Raw genomic sequence first — 19,153 nt, forward strand, 5'->3', positions numbered from 1 at the left:
ATTCTTCCTCTCCCTCCTCCCGCAAGCGCTCTAAACATACCTTTGCTGGTGGGGATGAAGAATCCTCGCCAGCCAAAGAAATGCAGTGCCCGAGCTGCTCCTTGCTTCCTTGCACTGCTTTTGTAATGTGGAAGTCAGCGGCATGCCTCCAGACCCTGACTCCAGGACTCCCCGAGCATGCTCAGTTTTTCCGTGAACTGAGCATGCATGAGAAGTCCCATCATCGGTGGCAGGAGGCACACCACAGATTTCTGCATTACAGAAGCAGCGCAAGGAGGAAGGGAGTGGCTCAGACACTGCATTTCTTAGGCTGACGGGGCTTAGGCATCCCCGCCAGCCATTTAAGGGGGTGCTGCAGGTTTGGAGGGGACCCAAGCCCAAAGTGGGGGACTCAGGCACTTAAGACCTCCCCATGGCTATGCCACTGCTTCCAGCACAAAGGTGAAGCACATTGACAGGGCTGTAATGGCTCACCTTACAATGTTACGTCCCACACTCCCTCTGTCCTGGGAAAGGAGGAAGGCTTTTTAGGCCTATTCAGCAGTTGTTTTTTATTGAATGGTAACATTCTCTAAATAGCCCCTGGTGTACTAACCTGTAATTGAACACAGACACAGTTTTTTGTTGCATTTCTTCTAGGAAAGTAAGATGTGCCGTTGCTTTCACATAATTTGTGTGATAATACACTCCTTTGAACCATGCCTAGGTCACTTCTCTTGGGTACCTGCATACAGAGCTCTGTTTCATCAGCAGCTATCATTTTTGAGTTCTTATTTTCTTGTTTATCTTTCTTTCTAAAGAGCAACTTTCCATTGGCGATAATAATAGACACAAAACGTTTGATGTCATCTGGAATTGTGCGGGCCACCATGACAAAACGATCAAGGTCATCCAAGTTACTCTGAGGCTTGGTAATGACTAGGGCACTTAGGGACCAGTTGCATTTGTTGAGTGCTTCTCTGGTTTCTTGCAGAATCTGGAATGAATCTGTGAGAATTTGTAGCTGCTTACTGATCCTGGTTTGAAGGTTAGCATTTCTGAGGTGGGCTGCATTTGCCTTGATACCTTCAACAAACTCAAGGAACTCTGCAAGAGATTCTTTTATGCCATCAACAGCTCTGTGGATATCTTCAATGTTCGCCCCAAGATGCTCTTCATATCTCCACTTGCTGCTCACATAGATCATTAGGCTTGCTACTGAGCTGGCTACTCTGTGTTGGAGTTGGGACAACCTCTCTATGGCTAGATCAAACTCTAGTACTATTTCTTTTGCTGACTCCTCCAGGGAAGAGGACTCAGAAGAAGCAGTTGAAGATGTGGACAGGGTACTGGTTCTGCTGTCTACACTGGTCACTGACAACCTGTCTTGTTCTGGTGTTCTGGCAGATGGCTTAGGATCTCTTGGTAGTGGTGGAGGGGTGTCATAAGCAGGATCCTCATGAGTACTGTTGCTTCTCTCATTGTAATTCCTGTGCTGTGAAATTGGAGGGGAGCCTTTAGGAATATCATAAATGTTCTTCTTAGTGTCCCAATGTTCAGCCCTGTGGGCTAAAACACTTGGGGGAACATCATAGGTCCCGTTTTGTTTCAAAAGTGGCATATCACGTGATGTGGGCACATCATAAAGAAGTTGGTCTGAAAATGTTAACCTTCCATGCACTGGTGGCACATCATAAATCTGTGTCCTCTCACACCTTTTTTCAGCTTTCGTTGACAGAACATCAAGCAGACCAGAGCCATACTTGACTGGTGGTACATCATATAGCACCTGCTTGTCTGGAGAAGGGTTTTCACAAACTTTTTTTATACCTGTTTTTTCTAGTGATATTGGCATGTCATAAATCCATTCTGACTTCTGAGGGTTTGGCAAAGTGTTAAAATGGCCTGTGAAGTTTTGATCCTCAGTTGGTGGGGAAGCATCACAGTGAGCATCCTTCTGAGAAATGTCTCTTGAAATGTGGGTAGCAGAAACATCACATGCCTGCAAAAGAAACATAGGATTTATAAAGAATAATTTCTCTGGGAGCTGTGTAATGGCAGCTCAGCTGTGGTCACAAACAAGCCTTAAACTGCATGGACATCGGATTTGCTTACTGAAGCATGCTTCCTTTTTCAGCTAACTTCAAGCTTATTTGTAAACTGTATTTAGAAAAAAAAGGCTTTCATGAAATTTCAAAATTCCTTACTGGTAATAGCCTACCAACTTCTTTTCAAGGAGCTGTCACCTGCTTTTCTCCACTCATGTTTGTTCATCTATATAAATAAAATCCTCCCTCAGACGTTCTGAAGCTCACTCCATCTGTCCTGAACTCCTGTCCTCCTGGTAGGCTAGGCTATTCGGACTACTCACCCTCAGTCTCGGCCACGCCCCATCTGCACATAAAAAGCACCCTCAACGTTCTAAAGCACACTCTGAGGCTTCAACAGTTCGTATGTTCGAAGCTCTGTAACCATTTTTAAGCACACTACATCTCTGCCCCGCCCTGACCTATCAGAGAAGGGAGGAGTGTCACAGCTGCACCGCTCTGACCTATCAAAGGGAACTGAAACAGAAAAAGGGAGGAGCGTCACACCGAATGACGGACCTATCAGAGGCAAGTCAAATAGAAGAAGGGAGGAGCGTCAGAGGCCAAGGGGACGGCCCTATCTACGTCTCATAGGTTTCCTTGCTTTCTTTTCAGTGTATTGCTGCTGCAGCCACTTAGGTAAGTCTAGCAAGCCTGTCAGCTACTGAATACAGAAAGCAAAAGATAGCATGTGGGAACTTGCTCCATTTTGTTCTCTGGAATGCAGTCATTATTATACAAATGGTCTTGCTTTCATTATTTTGGTAGGGGTTGCCTTCATGACTGTCCACAGTCCCCCCAGTCCTGACACCTGACAGGGGGGACAGGGAAGGACACTGTCTCACATACGCACTCGCACACACTCATTCTCACCTACGCACACGCTCTCTCACAGACACACTCACACCCACTCTCTGTCACACACACACACTTGCACATTCTCACTCTCACACAGTCAGTCTCACAGACACTCTCTAAAACATACACACTCCGTGCAAAACCTTGCTAGCACCCTTTTCATTTCAGCCAGAAACGGGCCTTTTTTACTAGTATAGTAATAAGGGGCTCCTGAAAGTCACTTCTGCACATCACTACTCATCACAGTAGGACATATTGGAAATTAACTTCTACATATTATCTCCATGATAGTAGATTGGTAATGTGCTATGAAAAGAGGCATGGTGTAGATAGCTTTTCCCTTGATATAAGGATGGTCCCCTGGAATGGAATTCACTCTCCCACTATCTGTGGGAAGAACTAAATCACTCTCACTTTTATTCTCGCCGCTTGTGAGCGAGCCTGAGATAATGGCTTCAGTGCTGAACGTATCACTGTGACTATCCTTTCCTCTCCTACCTGGATTATTGTAACTTCTAAAAATCTTCTCTCTTGAGTGAAATTGTTGTTGTAAAACCACTTTGTTTTGTTCTCACCGGACTATGAAAGGTGGTATATCAAGAATTCAACTCAACTAAATTAAAACAATTCAGAGAAAAGCAACAAAATGGTATGGGGATGCACCACAAGACATACGAAAAGAGAAAGGTGTGTATTCCCTGGAGGAAAGGAGAGATAAGGGTGATTATGATACAGACATTCAAATATTTGAAAGGTATTAATACACAAACAAACCTTTTCCAAAGACAGAAGGTGGTAGAAATAGAGGACATGAATTGAGATTGCAAGGGGGGGGGGGGTGGTGGACGACTCAAGAATAATGTCAGGATGTACCTGGAATGCCCTCCCAAGGGAGGTGGTGGAGATGAAAATGGTAACAGAATTAAAAAATGCATGGGATAAACACAAAGGAATCCTGTATGGAAAGAGAATGGAACCAAACATAGGTGTGCTTAGATGGCAACTCCACTAATTGAGAAGCAAAGCCAGTTCCAGGCAGACTTGTACAGTCTCTACCCTGATCATGGCTGGGAGCAAAACAGCAGATTGATCATAAAAATGTCCAAATTTATTTATTTATTGTTTATTGTTTAATATACCGCCTGCCTTGCAAGCAAATCGAGGCGGTTTGCATAAGAGCTTAAAAACACATAAATACTTAAAAGCCTGACACGCCCTCTCAAGGGCTGTGTCAGGGGATATTAAAAACTGTCAATAGATATATTAAAAAAAAAACATGTTAGTATAATCATAGAAACTCATAATAAGAATAAATAACTAAATAACAATCATAGACTTTAGCTAAAAACATGTATATAAAATACATTAAAATCATAATACCAATTATAAAAAGATAAATAAATACAAACTCTTACACATGCATATAAATAAAAGGAGGTGAAATAAAGAACTCATATACCCAAGAGGTGTAGTCCAAATGTATCACCTAATGCTTAAAAGCTAAGAGCAAATAGAAATATTAAGGGCTTCCTTATCTCTTTTAAACCAATCCTGCACAAAAAATTTACAAAGCCTTTTAAAAAGAGTCATTATGATATAGCTAGAGTTGAGTCAATTAACTAAAAAAAAAAAAAGCATCATACGCATATATATTAGGGGCTTGCTTATCTCTTTTAAACCAATCCCACACACACAAAAAGTAAAAGGCTTAATACCATGAGTCTTAATAAAACAGAGCTAGTGATGAATCGGTCAAATCAGAAAGAAAGCATCATACACATACCTTTCCTCTGTGCCAGTGGCGTAGCTACGTGGGGCCTGGGGGGGCCTGGGCCCCATGTAGATTTGGCCCTGGACCCCCCTGCCGACGACCCGCCTGATCCCCCTCCCTCCGCCAACCCGCCGTCGGCTGCCTTTGCTGGCGGGGGGACCCCAACCCCCGCCAGCCGAAGTCCTCTTCTTCTCGCAAAAGGCTTCATTCTGATTCTGACGTCCTGCACGTTGTACGCCTTTTGCGAGAAGAAGAGGACCTCGGCTGGCAGGGGTTGGGGTCCTCCACCAGCAAATGTAGGCGATGGCGGGTTGGCGGCGGGAGGGGGGGGTCGAGAGGGTCGGCGGCGGGGGAGGGGGCAAAGTTGGCAATGGCGGGGGGTTGGCAGCGCCGGGGGGGGGCCTAAAATGTGCCCCCTCACCTCAGGCTCTGGACCCCCCTCCCGCCGAAGTCTGGGTACGCCCCTGCTCTGTGCAGCAGCAGCTTGTGGTGAATCCGCCCCAGCACTGCTAGTACTAGCTTTATGATCTGTGTGTGTGTAGGGGGTCATAGGTCATAGCACAACTTACTTATTCTTCAAAAAAGCCACATTAATGACTGATAAAATTAACAAAAGGCATAATACCTCACTAAAAAGATGTGTCTAATGTGTAAGTGCATAAACCAGAGTTTTAACACTCTTTCCTAGCACAACCATAGCTAAAAAAAACCCCGGCAGAATTCTTAAAACTGATCCAAAATGAAAATCGATTACAGATTTTGAAAAAGCATTTTCAAATTAGCAAAAATGCACTAATTTCTTAACTTTTATACCTTAAAATCACTTAAATGCTAAAAACATCATGGAACTTTTGAGTTTCAATTCATGCGTTCCAATTATGTCATCACATGTTACTGACATCATTGGAAGCTGAAACAGACCAGCAGTGCATGCAAAATATCAGGTGAAAAAATCTAGCTATGGGCTTCCTACTGAGTTCTATCTCCTTTCTGGGTTCCTAAAACTTCAAATAAAATGACCTCTTGTAAAATTACAAAAGAAAGTCTCGTGAAGGTTATATAATCCTGACAGTCAATTAAAACTGTATTAGACCAAAGACGTGATACCACCTGAAACCTACTAGCTGACCATCATTTATATAATTCAATTGGAAAATGCAACCTGTCACAGTTACATTAATATGATATTAAAATTACACAACCCCTCAACACCCACAACAAGCTCCTAGGCAGGATGCTTTGTGGAGGAAAAGGGGAGACTGGATACCTGGATATCCTCTTAAGTGGATTTCTTCTTCCATAAAATACCTAGACATAAATAAATAAAAGTGCCCAAACCACATGGAAGGGTTAATTTTCCAGACCTACTGCTTTATCATAAATCTTTCATTTTACAACAAGGTATGGAATGGATATCCCCCACTGACCCATCTTCCTTACCTTGCTGGGTCCTATTGGAGAAACATTTAACAGACCCTCTTCTCCTTTCATGTCTTGTTGGCATGCACCTCCCTAAACGTAATGCTACTAACCCTATTATTAAAACTATCCTTTCCCTTGTTACCCACTATGATAGACAATTATCCATCCCATGGCCTAAATCACTTTCCCGATCTATATGGAACATCCCTTGTGTATTGTTAGGAAAACAACAAGTTTCTTGGTCTCAGTAGCAATGTACAGGTTTATGGGATCTAGGTGCTTTTATCGATCCACAAACCCATACCTGGTTATCCTTTTCTGAAATGTAAACCAATTTCCCACTAAGTGCATCCCATTTTTTTTCAATGGTTACAATTAAGATCTTTAATGAAAAAAAATTGTGCTTTTGATATCCAAAACCTTCCACAAAATCCAACTATTATTGTTTTGTGCAATCAATTACATCAAACTGCTTATATAGCTTCTCACATTTATAGATACTTCACAAGCGAATTTCCTAATAGAACTAATGGATTAAGTAAACATTGAGAGGAGGACATATGTCCTCTATAAGTGACTCGGAATGGGAACAGATTTGGAGCTCCCTACATAAAAGTTCCCATTCCTCTTCTGTTGTACAATCTATATATTCTTTTGTTCATAGATCTTACTGGACCCCCCCTTAAATTACATCTTATCAATCCAAGTACCTCTAATCTTTGTTGGACATGTAAGTTGACAATTGGATCCTTTAAACATATGGTGTTCAAATGTCCCACTGTTCAAAAATACTGGATAGATGTTTGGAATAACATTTTATCAATATTTCATTTGTCTGTACCTCTCTGTTATAAGCATTTGCTCTTTAAAGATATTTGCCTCCATAATGTTTTATGAATGTTTGCTCTTCAATAAGAACAAACAAATAAATAAAACAAATAAATAAATAAATAAATAAACAAACACTATAACTATTGCTTTGTAGATAATTTTCGCTTCATGGAAATCCCTTGACCAGACTAATTATAAGTCATAGTGGACTTTATTCTACTTATGAATATGAAACTTATTTATCAAAGAAAAAGAAGAACTCTATAAACTGTAATAAATTGTCTCCTCTGCTATCTCATTTGGACCAATCTTAATACAGTGCACTCCATTTAAGTGCACGTCGGATAAGTGCATGCTCTGTTTAACTGCATGCCGTACTTCGGTCCCGTTTTTGGCGCCATCAATTTCTATGGGGACAAACTTCGGTTTAGCGCACCACTGATAAGTGCAAGATTCGCTTATATGCATGGTTTAAGACCGCTCCTCTGCAGGAAAGACTCCGCATAAGCACACGCACGGAATATGGAAGCCGATTGGCACGTGACAACTGCTTATGGAGAAAGCTAATCAGCTAGCTGAAGGACTAACTGAATTCAAAGCCATTGTTGGATGGTTGGAAAGATGGAAGGAGAGGAACAACATAAAATTCAAGAAACAGCATGGTGAAAAACAAGATGCCGATGACTTTGGTGGTGAAAATTGGGTTGTTTCAGTTCTTCCTACCATCTTGAACGAATTTGCACCTCGTGACATTTTCAGTGCTGACGAAAACGGTCTCTACTGGCAAGCGATTCCTGATGGAACACTTGCATTCAAACAAGCCGAAACTACAGGAAGTAAAACGTCGAAGGACCGACTGACGATCCTCCTTTGCTGCAATATGGATGGGAGTGAGAAGTTGGAACCACTCGTCATTGGAACGAGCAAACAGCCCTGTTGCTTCAAGAATGTTAAGTGACTTCTTGTGTCATATGAGGCTAACGCAAATCCATGGATGACGGGGGAAATTTGGAAGCAGTTGCTAAAGAAGCTAGACACTAGAATGCGGGCACGAAAGCATCAGATTTTGTTGCTTTGTGATAATTGTGCTGCACACAGGGATGATGTCAGGCTAACGTCAAGGTGGTCTTCCTGCCCCCAAACACTTCCTCTCTGATCCAACCTATGGATCAGGGCATAATAGCCAATTTCAAAAAACATTATCGAGCTCTTGTGCTACGTCGTCTGATGAGCATTATGGATTACCAGACTGGCAAGGATAAACATGCTGTTGAACTGGCTCGTAATCTATCACTGTTGGATTCCCTACATATGCAGAAAGAAGCCTGGAATCATGTTACACAGGCAACCAATGTGGACTGCTACAAGCGGGCAAGCTTTGTTAGGGATGTGGAGAGGGACAAAACAGATGCAGCTGTTGCAAACACATCAGATGAACAGGCTATTGACATCCCAGCCGGTGTTACTGAAGAGGAGTTTCATCACTACGTAGTTGTTGATTACGAACTACAAACAGCTGACGACAACACTGATGTCCAGATATGCGCCTACACGCAGGCAATGGCTGATGATGAAACAGATGATGAAATGAGCAGCAAGGCACATGCTGACGAAATTCAACAACCTCCTGTCACTTTTGCAAGAGCGCTGGAGAGTCTCAACACAGTGCGGGCCTATCTGGAGGCCACTGGATGTCAGTGCTATGACAGTTTTTACCGTCTGGCAGACGTAGTCTATGGAACTCACAGACACAACAGTGTACAGAGGACTATGACTGATTACTTCAAGTAAGCCTAACGTCAGTTAACGGAGACTGTAAAACGTCAGTTAACAGAGACTGTATACTGTACGTATAATAAACAGTACTGTACATATGTTTATCAGATGTCAAGCTTCTTTGGGTCACAACGGTTAAATGCATACTCCGGTTAACTGCATGTATTTCTTTGGTCCCAGACCCTTGCACTTAAGCGGATTGCACTGTATATCTCTATCACATTTTGCATTGTACTCATGCTGTAATTTTGTAACTGCCATTATTAGTCCTCATGTTGTTGTTATTTACTGTTACAGGTTACTTGTTTTCCACTAAAATTAAAAAAAATATATACTAAGATTAAAAAAACATACACAAGTTGGAGGAGTGGCCTAGTGGTTAGGGTGGTGGACTTTGGTCCTGAGGAACTGAGTTCAATTCCCACTTCAGTCACAGGCAGCTCCTTGTGACTCTGGGCAAGTCACTTAACCCTCCACTGCCCCATGTAAGCCGCATTGAGCCTGCCATGAGTGGGAAAGTGCAGGGTACAAATGTAACAAAAATAAAATAGATACTATTGGAGATTCTACATGGCATGTTGCTATTCCACTAGCAACATTCCATGTAGAAGGCTGCGCAGGCTTCTGTTTCTGTGAGTCTGACGTGCAGGACGTCAGACTCACAGAAGCAGAAGCCTGCGCGGCCACATTGGTGATCCGCAAGGGCCGACTTCTATGTTGCTAGTGGAATAGCAACATTCCACGTAGAATCTCAAATAGTAGCAACAGTGGAGGAGTGGCTTAGTGGTTAGGGTGGTGGACTTTGGTCCTGAGGAACTGAGTTAGATTCCCACTTCAGGCACAGGTAGCTCCTTGTGACTCTGGGCAAGTCACTTAACCCTCCATTGCCCCATGTAAGTTGCAATGAGCCTGCCATGAGTGGGAAAGCGCGGGGTACAAATGTAACAAAAAAATAAAAAAAAGATAAAACAAACACACCTGTGATAGGTGGTTTTATATATGTTACTCTGATCATAGCCTTCTATGCTTGTATTTACCATGGGAGAGTTTTGCTGTCGGTAAACTTGTAGTTTCTCTGAGCTGGATGGAATGTCATAGAGCTGTTGCAGCTGGAGATGTTCGATGGTGGTGAAAGGCTGGGAGAATTTTCTTGCCATTGGTGGGATGAGACCACTCTAATGAAACAATAAAGTATCATCACTTTATTTGATAAGAAAAACACAACCCCTTGCTTTCCTATGCCTGCCTTAGAAACAGGAGAATAATGATACAGGAAATATGGCACTGACCGTGACAATCATTTTAGAATCAAACATATAAACGGCGAGTGACCGTACTCACTCGCAAATGCGCAGTAGAGACCTTCTCTGCCCCGCCCCCACGTCAATACGTGATGACGGGGGGCGGAACACAGAGGGTCTGTACTGCGCATTAATGCTGAGGGAGGGACACCGCCATCTAACGCTCCCCCCACCCGAGTCGCCGCCGCCACCCACCTTCTACCCGGTCGGGCCCTCGCTCCGCTATTGAAACAGCGAGGGTCCGGGAACGCAGCACTGAGCTCTGCTGAGCTGCCGACGTCGCCCTTCCTTCTTCTTCTCTGCCTCTGTCCCGCCCTCAACGACGTTACATCACACGAGGGCGGGACAGGCAGAGAAGAAGAACGAAGGCCGACGTCGGCAGCTCAGCAGAGCTCAGTGCTGCGTTCCCGGACCCTCGCTGTTTTAATAGCGGAGCGAGGGCCCGGCCGGGTGGAAGGTGGGTGGTGACGGCTCGGGGGGGGGGGGGCAGCGGCAAACTCGGCGGCGGGGGCGGGCCCTTCAACCCCCCCTTCCTATAATAGCCCGTTTTTACGGGCTCAAAGACTAGTATAGAAATAAAAGGGCAACAAACACATTGTATGATTTTAATAAGTAAAATTGTAATCATTTTAAGACTGGCAGCATTTCTAATTATATGGCAGATGCTGCCACATTGGTATCTAAGGCCCAGATGCATTAAAGACGTCGGTAATTCCCGTTCCCTACCGATTCCATAGCGAATCGGTAGGGAACGGGAATGCATCAACGATAGGGAATGCAAATGAGCTACTCGTTGTAGCTCACTTGCATTCTCTAGTCCTTCGGTACCTGAGTCGGAGAATCCGGACGTCCCTTTAGATTAGGCTCCTCTTCCTGGTCTCTTCAGCCAATCAAAGCGGGCTTAGCTGGCTGTTGTCAGCGAAACGCGCTCTGATTGGCTGAAGAGACCAGGAAGAGGAGCCTAATCTAAAGGGACGTCCCGATTCTCCGGCAACCAGGAAAATAGAAAAATTTCGCTGTGGAGGGGTAAGTGGCGCGGCGAAGACTAAATAGAAGGGGGAAAAAAACACGAGCGCCGGCAGAGCAAAAAAAAAATGCGAAAAAAAGACGTCTCTCAGAAGCGCAGGGAGAGTACGTCCTTAAAGGACGCCCCTCACATGCGCTCCCTGCTTTTTTTTTTCTTTTTTACCTTTTTGGGGGCCCTTTTCCTTTCCGATTCCCTCACAGGAGCCCTAACAAGAGGTCAGACATATCGTTAGGGTTCCTACGGTAAGAGAATCGGAAAAACGGTAGTGCATCTCATTATAATAGCCTGCAACGGTAGTGCAGCTCATTATAATAGCTTTTCAATCATTTGCATTCCGTTTTCGTTGCCTGCTACCGTGGCAGGGAAAATGCCCTTAGTGCATGCCCGGGGTGCACTACTTGCGTTTTAAACTGGCTGGAACCAGTTTAAAACGCAAGTTGTGGGCTCATTAGGTTTTGTGCATCTGGGCCTCAGAATATCATTTGGTTCCTGACTAACCTCCCTCCTCTACACACACTCCATTGCAACCCTCTCAGTCAGGCATGCACTGTCCCCCCCTGGAAGTAACAGAAGGTTCCTCTTTCAGCTGTTTCAGGATCTACAGACAAAATTTGAAGCAGGAATGTGTTTTTGTATGCTTTATTTTTTAAGGTGTGCTAAAACCATTTCAATGTGTGATAAATGGATCAGTATGGGCTAAATAAACCAAAATTAAACTTTCATTGTGTATTTTCATATGCTGACCCTCTCCTCTGGAGTTCTCAGCCTGAGGAACTTCAAAATGCTTTTTCATATTATGCATTTTGTAAGTTTTTAATAACCTGGTTGTTTCATCAATATTTTACTTGATGTGTTGTAGATATTGTTTAAAACTATACTGTTTGTTTATAAGATTGTATTGTGATTGTATATTTAATGAGTATTACTTGTAAACTGCTTTGACACCTTGGTATAAAGTGGTACATAAAATTAATAAATCTAATCTAATCCTAATAAATAAAACACATAAGTAATAAAACAAACAAAGGGGTCCTTTTACTAAGCAGTGCTAAAATGTGGCCTGCACTAGCCCCAATGCGGGTCTTTCCCATACACTTCAACAATAATGGCCCCACACTAATTTTCTCATTAGCATGTGAACACTTACCGACACATATATTGTAGACATTAAGGGCACACACGCTAATCCTGTGCAAATGAGCACACAACAATGCCCATGCGCTGATTAGCATAGCCGTGTCCACTCTCCGCCCCCAAACACCCCCCACCCAACGCTAATAAATTTTATTTTTTAGTGCATGGGTAGCACCCCATGGTAGACCATTTTAAGGTGTAGTAAGCATGTGTTAGTGATTACCACAGCTTAGTAAAAGCGCCCCACAATGTAAAATAAAACTATTTTTTTCCTTGCACATCCTTAAGATGCTTTCAATTTACCCAAAGGCACATCTTAAAAATCTGGAAATCTGCACACCTATTGAACGTTCACTTCTGGTGGAAACTCATTTGAGTTTGTAATGGCAGAGAAATTTCGAACGACTGTCTCCACAAGAAAAATGTGGTCGCCTGTGGAAAACTATCTCCAATCTTTTCAGGCAAATTGTTGGCCCAACGGTTGAGACTTATACTGTAGACATATAGGCACTTTTCTCTCCTACCCTCTGTATTTCTTTTAGTTCCACCTTTCCCTCCTTTACTGTTTTTATGTTACTGTTATATTTGGAAATCTAATAAAATATTTTGAAAAAAAAAAAAAAAGAAAGAAACAGAAAACTATCATAACTGTCAATCTCTCTACCTAAGGGGTCCTTTTACAAATGCGGGCCAGTGCTTTTAGCCTGCGCTAAAAATAAACACAAGCTAAACACTGGTCACCCATATATATATATATATATATTTTTTTTTTTTTTAATTTGTAGAAGTCTTTATTAACGTTCATGAAAGACATTACAAATTCAAAGCACACATGGCCACCATACTTTGAAAATACAACACAAGAATGAACCAGATTAATGCAAGCAATAGTACAAAGTAAACTCCACAAAATATATGACTCTCACTGCAATAGAATAAGTGTTAGGAGTACCTCTAATATTTATAATAAGGTTTTCAAGTAAGAACGACCAACCCAAAAAAAAAGAAGAGAAAAGAAAAGAAAAAAACCCCCAGGAAACCACCACACCTATCCCTTCCTCCCCTCCCCAGGTCTCCACGCCTCCCCCCAATCCCCCACCAGCATAGCATATCAGCACGAACAATGAGATACAAAGGGTTCCCAGATAGCTTAATACATGAAAACAGGTTCTAGCGTAGGCGTTTCAAAACAGCTGTAGTACTGTCTAATCAGACTATGAGTAAGGGAGTAATGCCCTCATAAACCTTAAGACACAACGTCTTTGGGTTTTGGACACTATCCAGCTTATAATCGAAAGTGATCGCCGGCCATCTTCCGACACAAATCGGGAGATGGCCGGCGATTTCTTAAAAGCGGCGAAATCGGTATAATCGAAGTGGCATTTTTGACAGCATCGCCGCTTTCCCGTCGCTTCGCCGGCGAAAGTTCAAGGGGGCGTGTCGGTAGATTAGCGAAGGCGGGACATGGGTGGGCATGGGCGTGGCTACCAGATGGCCAGCTTTCGCTGATAATGAAAAAAAAAGCGGCGTTAAGCAGTATTTCGCCGGCTTTACTTGGTCCTTTTATTTTCACGACCAAGCCTCAAAAAGGTGCCCCAACTGACCAGATGACCACTGGAGGGAATGAGGGATGACCTCCCCATACTCCCCCAGTGGTCACCAACCCCCTTCCATACTAAAAACATAAAACTAAAAACCTTTTTTGCCAGCCTGTATGCCAGCCTCAAATGCCGTACCCACCTCCATGACAGCAAAATGTGTTGTATCCTCCGACAGCCTTTCCCTGGTTGCGATGTGGCTCTCGGGTGAGTGTGACACCTTTTCTGTTAGGTGCCCTGCAGAATCACATTAGCAATGCATTGTGGTGGGTGTAGGGTACTGGGCTCTACTCCCATGGTGCTTTCCCCCCCTGCTAACTGGGTCAGAGTGTGCCCTGTTTTGTTTCCTGTTGTAGTCCATGCGGTAGTGGCCATTTTTGTAAGCCAGTTTTAGTTCCTTTTCCTGTGTTACCCATGTTAGAGAACGTAGTTCTTACCTTGAATGGTGCTGAAAGAGGGCATTGTACACCATTGTGCCAGCTCTGACCTACTGCTAATCTTAGTACCAGGGGACTCTTTGCCAGTGGGGCACAACCTCTGATCTGCAGTTAACTGTGAGTAAACGTGCTTATTTCAAGAAAGGACTTTTTCAGAGAGATTAGTCTTCAGGTGTGAACTGGTGTGCCAAAGTTATACAGCAGCAATAAGTCCTAGAGGCTGTATGCAGGTCCCTGGAGCAATTTTAGTGGGTGCAGTACATTTGTGGGTAGTGGGTTTGGGGGGGGGGATCTATGCACGTGGGAGCTTTTCTGAAGTCCACCGCAGTGACCCCTAGGGTGGCTGGTTGGTGTCCTGGCATGTCAGGGGGGCCAGTGCACTAAAAATGCTGGCTCCTCCCACGGCCAAATGCCTTGAATTTGGCCGGGGTTTGAGATGGCCGACATAACTTTCCATTATCACTGAAAAACAAACCCGGCCATCTCAAACCTGGCGAAGTCCATGGCATTTGGCCGGGCTAAACCGTATTATCGAAAAAAAAGATGGCTGGCCATCTTTTTCGATAATACGGTTCCGGCCAGCTGTAGCGCTGCCGCCAACATAGATCGCCGGCGATCTATTTGGCCGGCGACGTTCGATTATGCCCCTCCATGACACAACTGATAAATGTCTCAAGTGTCGATTTAATCATAGGGCATAAAAACTCCCGGTTATGTCTCTATAATGTTGATGTTGGAGCAGATCCAATTATTTCTCATTTAAGAAGCTCGCTCTATTGCAGTAAACTCTGTTCAGCTCTTCGCTGTAGTAAGTGAGATTTAAGAAAGCACTTAGCTTTTATGCCCTATGATTAAATCGACACTTGAGACATTTATCAGTTGTGTCATAGCGTCCAAAACCCAAAGACGTTGTGTCTTAAGATTTATGAGGGCTTTTCTCCCTTACTCAATGCCTCATATTAACCTCCCAATACAACACAACAAAATTTACCGCCATCAACACACCTAAACTAAACTTGCCAATTTCTGAAAATTTAAAAATCCTTGGAGTCACAATCGACCGCCACCTTACACCTGAGACTCACGCAAACAACACAACAAAAAAGATGTTCTTCTCCATGTGGAAGCTGAAAAGAATAAAACCATTCTTTCCAAGATCTGTCTTCTGCAACCTGGTACAATCACTCGTATTAAGCCATCTGGATTACTGCAACTCATTATACGCAGGCTGCAAAGAACAAATAATGAGAAAACTTCAGACAGCCCAGAATACAGCAGCCAGACTCATCTTCGGAAAACCAAAATATGAAAGTGCAGCACCATTACGTGAGAAACTACACTGGCTCCCACTCAGGGAACGTGTCACCTTTAAAGTATGCACGTTAGTGCACAAAATCATTCACGGTGAAGCCCCTGCATACATGTCTGACTTGGTAGACTTGCCACCCAGAAACGCCAATAAATCATCCAAAACCTTCCTCAACCTCCACTTCCCAAAGTGCAAAGGCATAAAGTATAAAGCACTACATGCATCAACCTTCACCTACAAGAGCACGAAACTCTGGAACGCACTGCCACGCGGCCTGAGAGCGGTCTATGAGTTGACAGACTTCCGCAAACGATTAAAGACCTATCTCTTTGAAAAAACATACCACAAGGATTAAAACATATAAATCCCATATACATCATAATAATGCCTCAAGACATTACCTCACGTACTCCACTTCCCCGTACTCTCTCCCACTCAACAATCTACCCACAGATAAAAACTGTCTACCCATCACTCCCTTGCTATTATTCGATCACCGTAGTAATTCCCCAACGTCATATCCTATAGTTTCTACGCCCCAAAGGTGACCGATACAACTCTGTCTTCCTTAACTATTCACAATGTAACCATAATCGTAACTGTATTTCTATTATTTATTATTTACAATGTATTGTAAGCCACACTGAGCCCGCAAATAGGTGGGAAAATGTGGGATATAAATGCAACTAAATAAATAAATAAAATACTCATAGTCTGATTAGACAGTGCTACAGCTGTTTTGAAACGCCTACGCTAGAACCTGTTTTCATGTATTAGGTTACCTACGTCTGTTCTAGCTAGTACTGCATTGTGTCCTTGGTACTTTCCCAGATAGCTTCCCACTTGGGCAAAGATTTGCGGCGTATGGCCCAAGTGGGAAGCTATTTATGGGTGTTGCTAGCATTTAGCTCTAGCATGCCTTTGTAAAATGACCCCTTAGTGCCATTATTCAAGTAAACACAGTTGAAGGTGTGTGCTGGTTCAGTAGAGGATGAAACAACAAACCTGGGTAAATAAGGACTCGGGACGCCGTGGAGAAGGGACATCGTACAGCTCATTTTGTAGACTTGCTGCAGAGATTGGTAGTGAGGCCTGAGATGCTTTGGGAAGGGTAAACAGGTGCTGCAGAGAATTAAAATAGGAGCAAAAGTATATAATTTTACTTTTCATCTCAAATGCAGTTGCAGAAATAAAAGTAGGGATTTGTGTGGGTGAAAAATAGGCTTTAAAACTGTTTTCAGTAGCATAAGAAAAATAGTTTCCCTGAAGTTGGCTTCTGTTCTGTACACTATGCCCTGGATTCTATAAAGTTGGAAGCCCAAATTTCCGAGTAACGTTCAAATTTGGACATGCTAATTACAGAATAGTGCCCTGCAAACAGCAAGGACAAATCAAGATCACGTATATGTCTCATACCTTATACTATCCCCCTGATACTCAAAAGCATTTAACTGGCCAGGATCGGCACCTGGCCGGTTAAATGGCCCATAACCGGCTATCTGGCAATATTCAGTGGGGGATAGCTGGCTATTCCCCACTGAATATTCCTGGTTAGTGACTAGTGGATAATTGATTATATCAGGCAATATAACCAGTTTTCCGCCGATTTTCAGCCCAAGTTTATCGGACAGATATGGCCACTTGAAGACATGGGATATTTTTGACCGGTTTCGAGATAACCAGCTAAGTCAGAATATCTATTTAGCCGGTTATATTGAAACATACACACGCACCACCCCTATTTTTACAACCCCCCCTCCCTGCACTCTCACCCATCCATCTTTGTTTCCTGTCCCCCTCCCTGCACCCACATTCCAGCCACCCTTTTACAGCCCTGCTCCCTGCACCTATATTCCATATGCCTCCTGCACACTCACCAGTCCAACACTGTGCAGAGCTGCACATCGAGAATACCTCTTTGGGCAGGAAAGAACCCTGTTCTTTCCTGTCTGCTGCCACTTCTTCAAAATGGATTCCAAGACTTCCTGTGGCAGCATCACAAGACTTCTGCTTGAAGTCTCGGCAGCCATTTTGAAGAAGTGATGACACCGGCCAGGGCAGCGACAGCGAGCAGGAAAGAGTGAGGTTTTTTCCTGCCCCCAAAGAGGCCTCTAGACCACCAGTGTATGTTAAGGTAGGCTCAGGGAGGACCCACTAAGGCTTGGGGGTGGGGTAGGCCGGCCAACCTTTTATCCCTATTACCATGGAATAAAACCAATTGCTATCTCCGTTCCTGCGTCACTACCACATAAAGTACTACTGTTACCATACTACTTTGCAAATTTTCTCCATTACCGCTGTAATTCCCACTGTAACCATAATGTCCTGGCATTGAATATTCAGCATCACCGCAGACCGTGGGAGTAGCCAGGCCCATGCAAATATGGTGCATAAATGCTGGTGCCCTGTTATAGGATTGCCTCCTATTTATCTTGTCTGTGTGTCTCATCTAGGTTATAAGCTCTTCTGAGAAGGTTTCTATCTCTACAAAAAATAGGGATGTCTAAATGTAATTATATGAACAGTTACAAAACCAATGGACTAAAACTCAGGGGAAGGATGAAAATCACCCCTCTTGCCACAGCCCCCACCCTTGTATGCACCTTACCAGATGGTTAACTTCATAATGAATTCAATTTGGTCCCAGATTAAGTCATCTGGTTCCTGGTTTGGTTGGAGCTGAAGATGCTGTAGAGGTAGTGTTTACAATTCCTGAGGCTGCGAGTTCCAGTCATTGTGCAACAGCAGTACCAAATGGCTGGACCTGAAATCCTAAATCTAACTGTGGAGGAGTAGCCTAATTGTTAGAGCAGTGGGCTAAGACCCAGAGAAGCCTGTTTCAAATCCCACCATGGTTTACAAGTCATTTAATCCTTCACTGTCCCAGGCGCAAACTTAGATTATGAGCCCTCTGGGAACAGGAAAATAGTGTACCAGAATGTAATTTGCTTCAAGCTACAACTAAAAATGGCACGAGCTAAATCCAAAATCCCTTCCCTTATATTTATCTCTATGTACAGTGCTCCTACACCATGTAGCACTTTTAGAAATATTAAGTAAAAGTACTGTATTAGGAGTATTAGACATATAGGAAAAAGTCTGTTTGTCACTAGATGGCGCTGTAACATCAGCTAACACTCATTGCTAACTTCGTGATCCTCTGCTCTTCCCTATATAACAACAATCGTCTTTGCCACATATCACCCATACTTTGGAGGGTCTGGTATTTTTCCATAACATATATACAGAGCTAAATTTTCTAGGGACAGATATCTGGTTAAAATTAGACTCAGGGCTAGTTATAGGCAGCCAGCGCAAGGGAAGCTAGGGTGGCAAAATTGCACCCTGTCCATTGGTTTCCCTTCCTGATGTCATGAAAGTGGGTGAGCTGGAAGTGCAACAGGAGCATTTGTGGGGCATTTTGCACAAGGCGTATAAGTAGCTTGTGAAGTTTCTAGTTAGACCATTTCTAGTTAAAGTTTATTGATTTATCGTTTAACTGGGAAATGCAGCAAGATAACTAGTTAAGCCACTGATTTTCTATATATAAGGTTAACGTTAACAAGATAAATTATTTGGGTACCTTTACGACATGTGTCTGACCCAAACTTATACACTTGCTG

At 43.3% G+C, this 19,153-nt stretch overlaps 1 protein-coding gene across 1 annotated transcript in view; it reads right to left on the reverse strand.

Moving 5' to 3' along the window:
* Positions 1 to 19,153, reverse strand: part of CASS4 (Cas scaffold protein family member 4) — a 153,748-nt gene that overhangs the window by 16,870 nt on the left and 117,725 nt on the right. The window contains exons 3-5 of the mRNA XM_030212640.1: positions 16,536 to 16,652; positions 9,762 to 9,899; positions 596 to 1,981 (exon numbers count right to left, since the gene is read on the reverse strand). Coding sequence (XP_030068500.1) covers positions 596 to 1,981; positions 9,762 to 9,899; positions 16,536 to 16,652 — 1,641 coding nt within the window. The remainder of the gene's footprint in view (positions 1 to 595; positions 1,982 to 9,761; positions 9,900 to 16,535; positions 16,653 to 19,153) is intronic.

Source organism: Microcaecilia unicolor, chromosome 8, assembly GCF_901765095.1.
Source record: "Microcaecilia unicolor chromosome 8, aMicUni1.1, whole genome shotgun sequence".
NCBI lineage: Eukaryota > Metazoa > Chordata > Amphibia > Gymnophiona > Siphonopidae > Microcaecilia > Microcaecilia unicolor.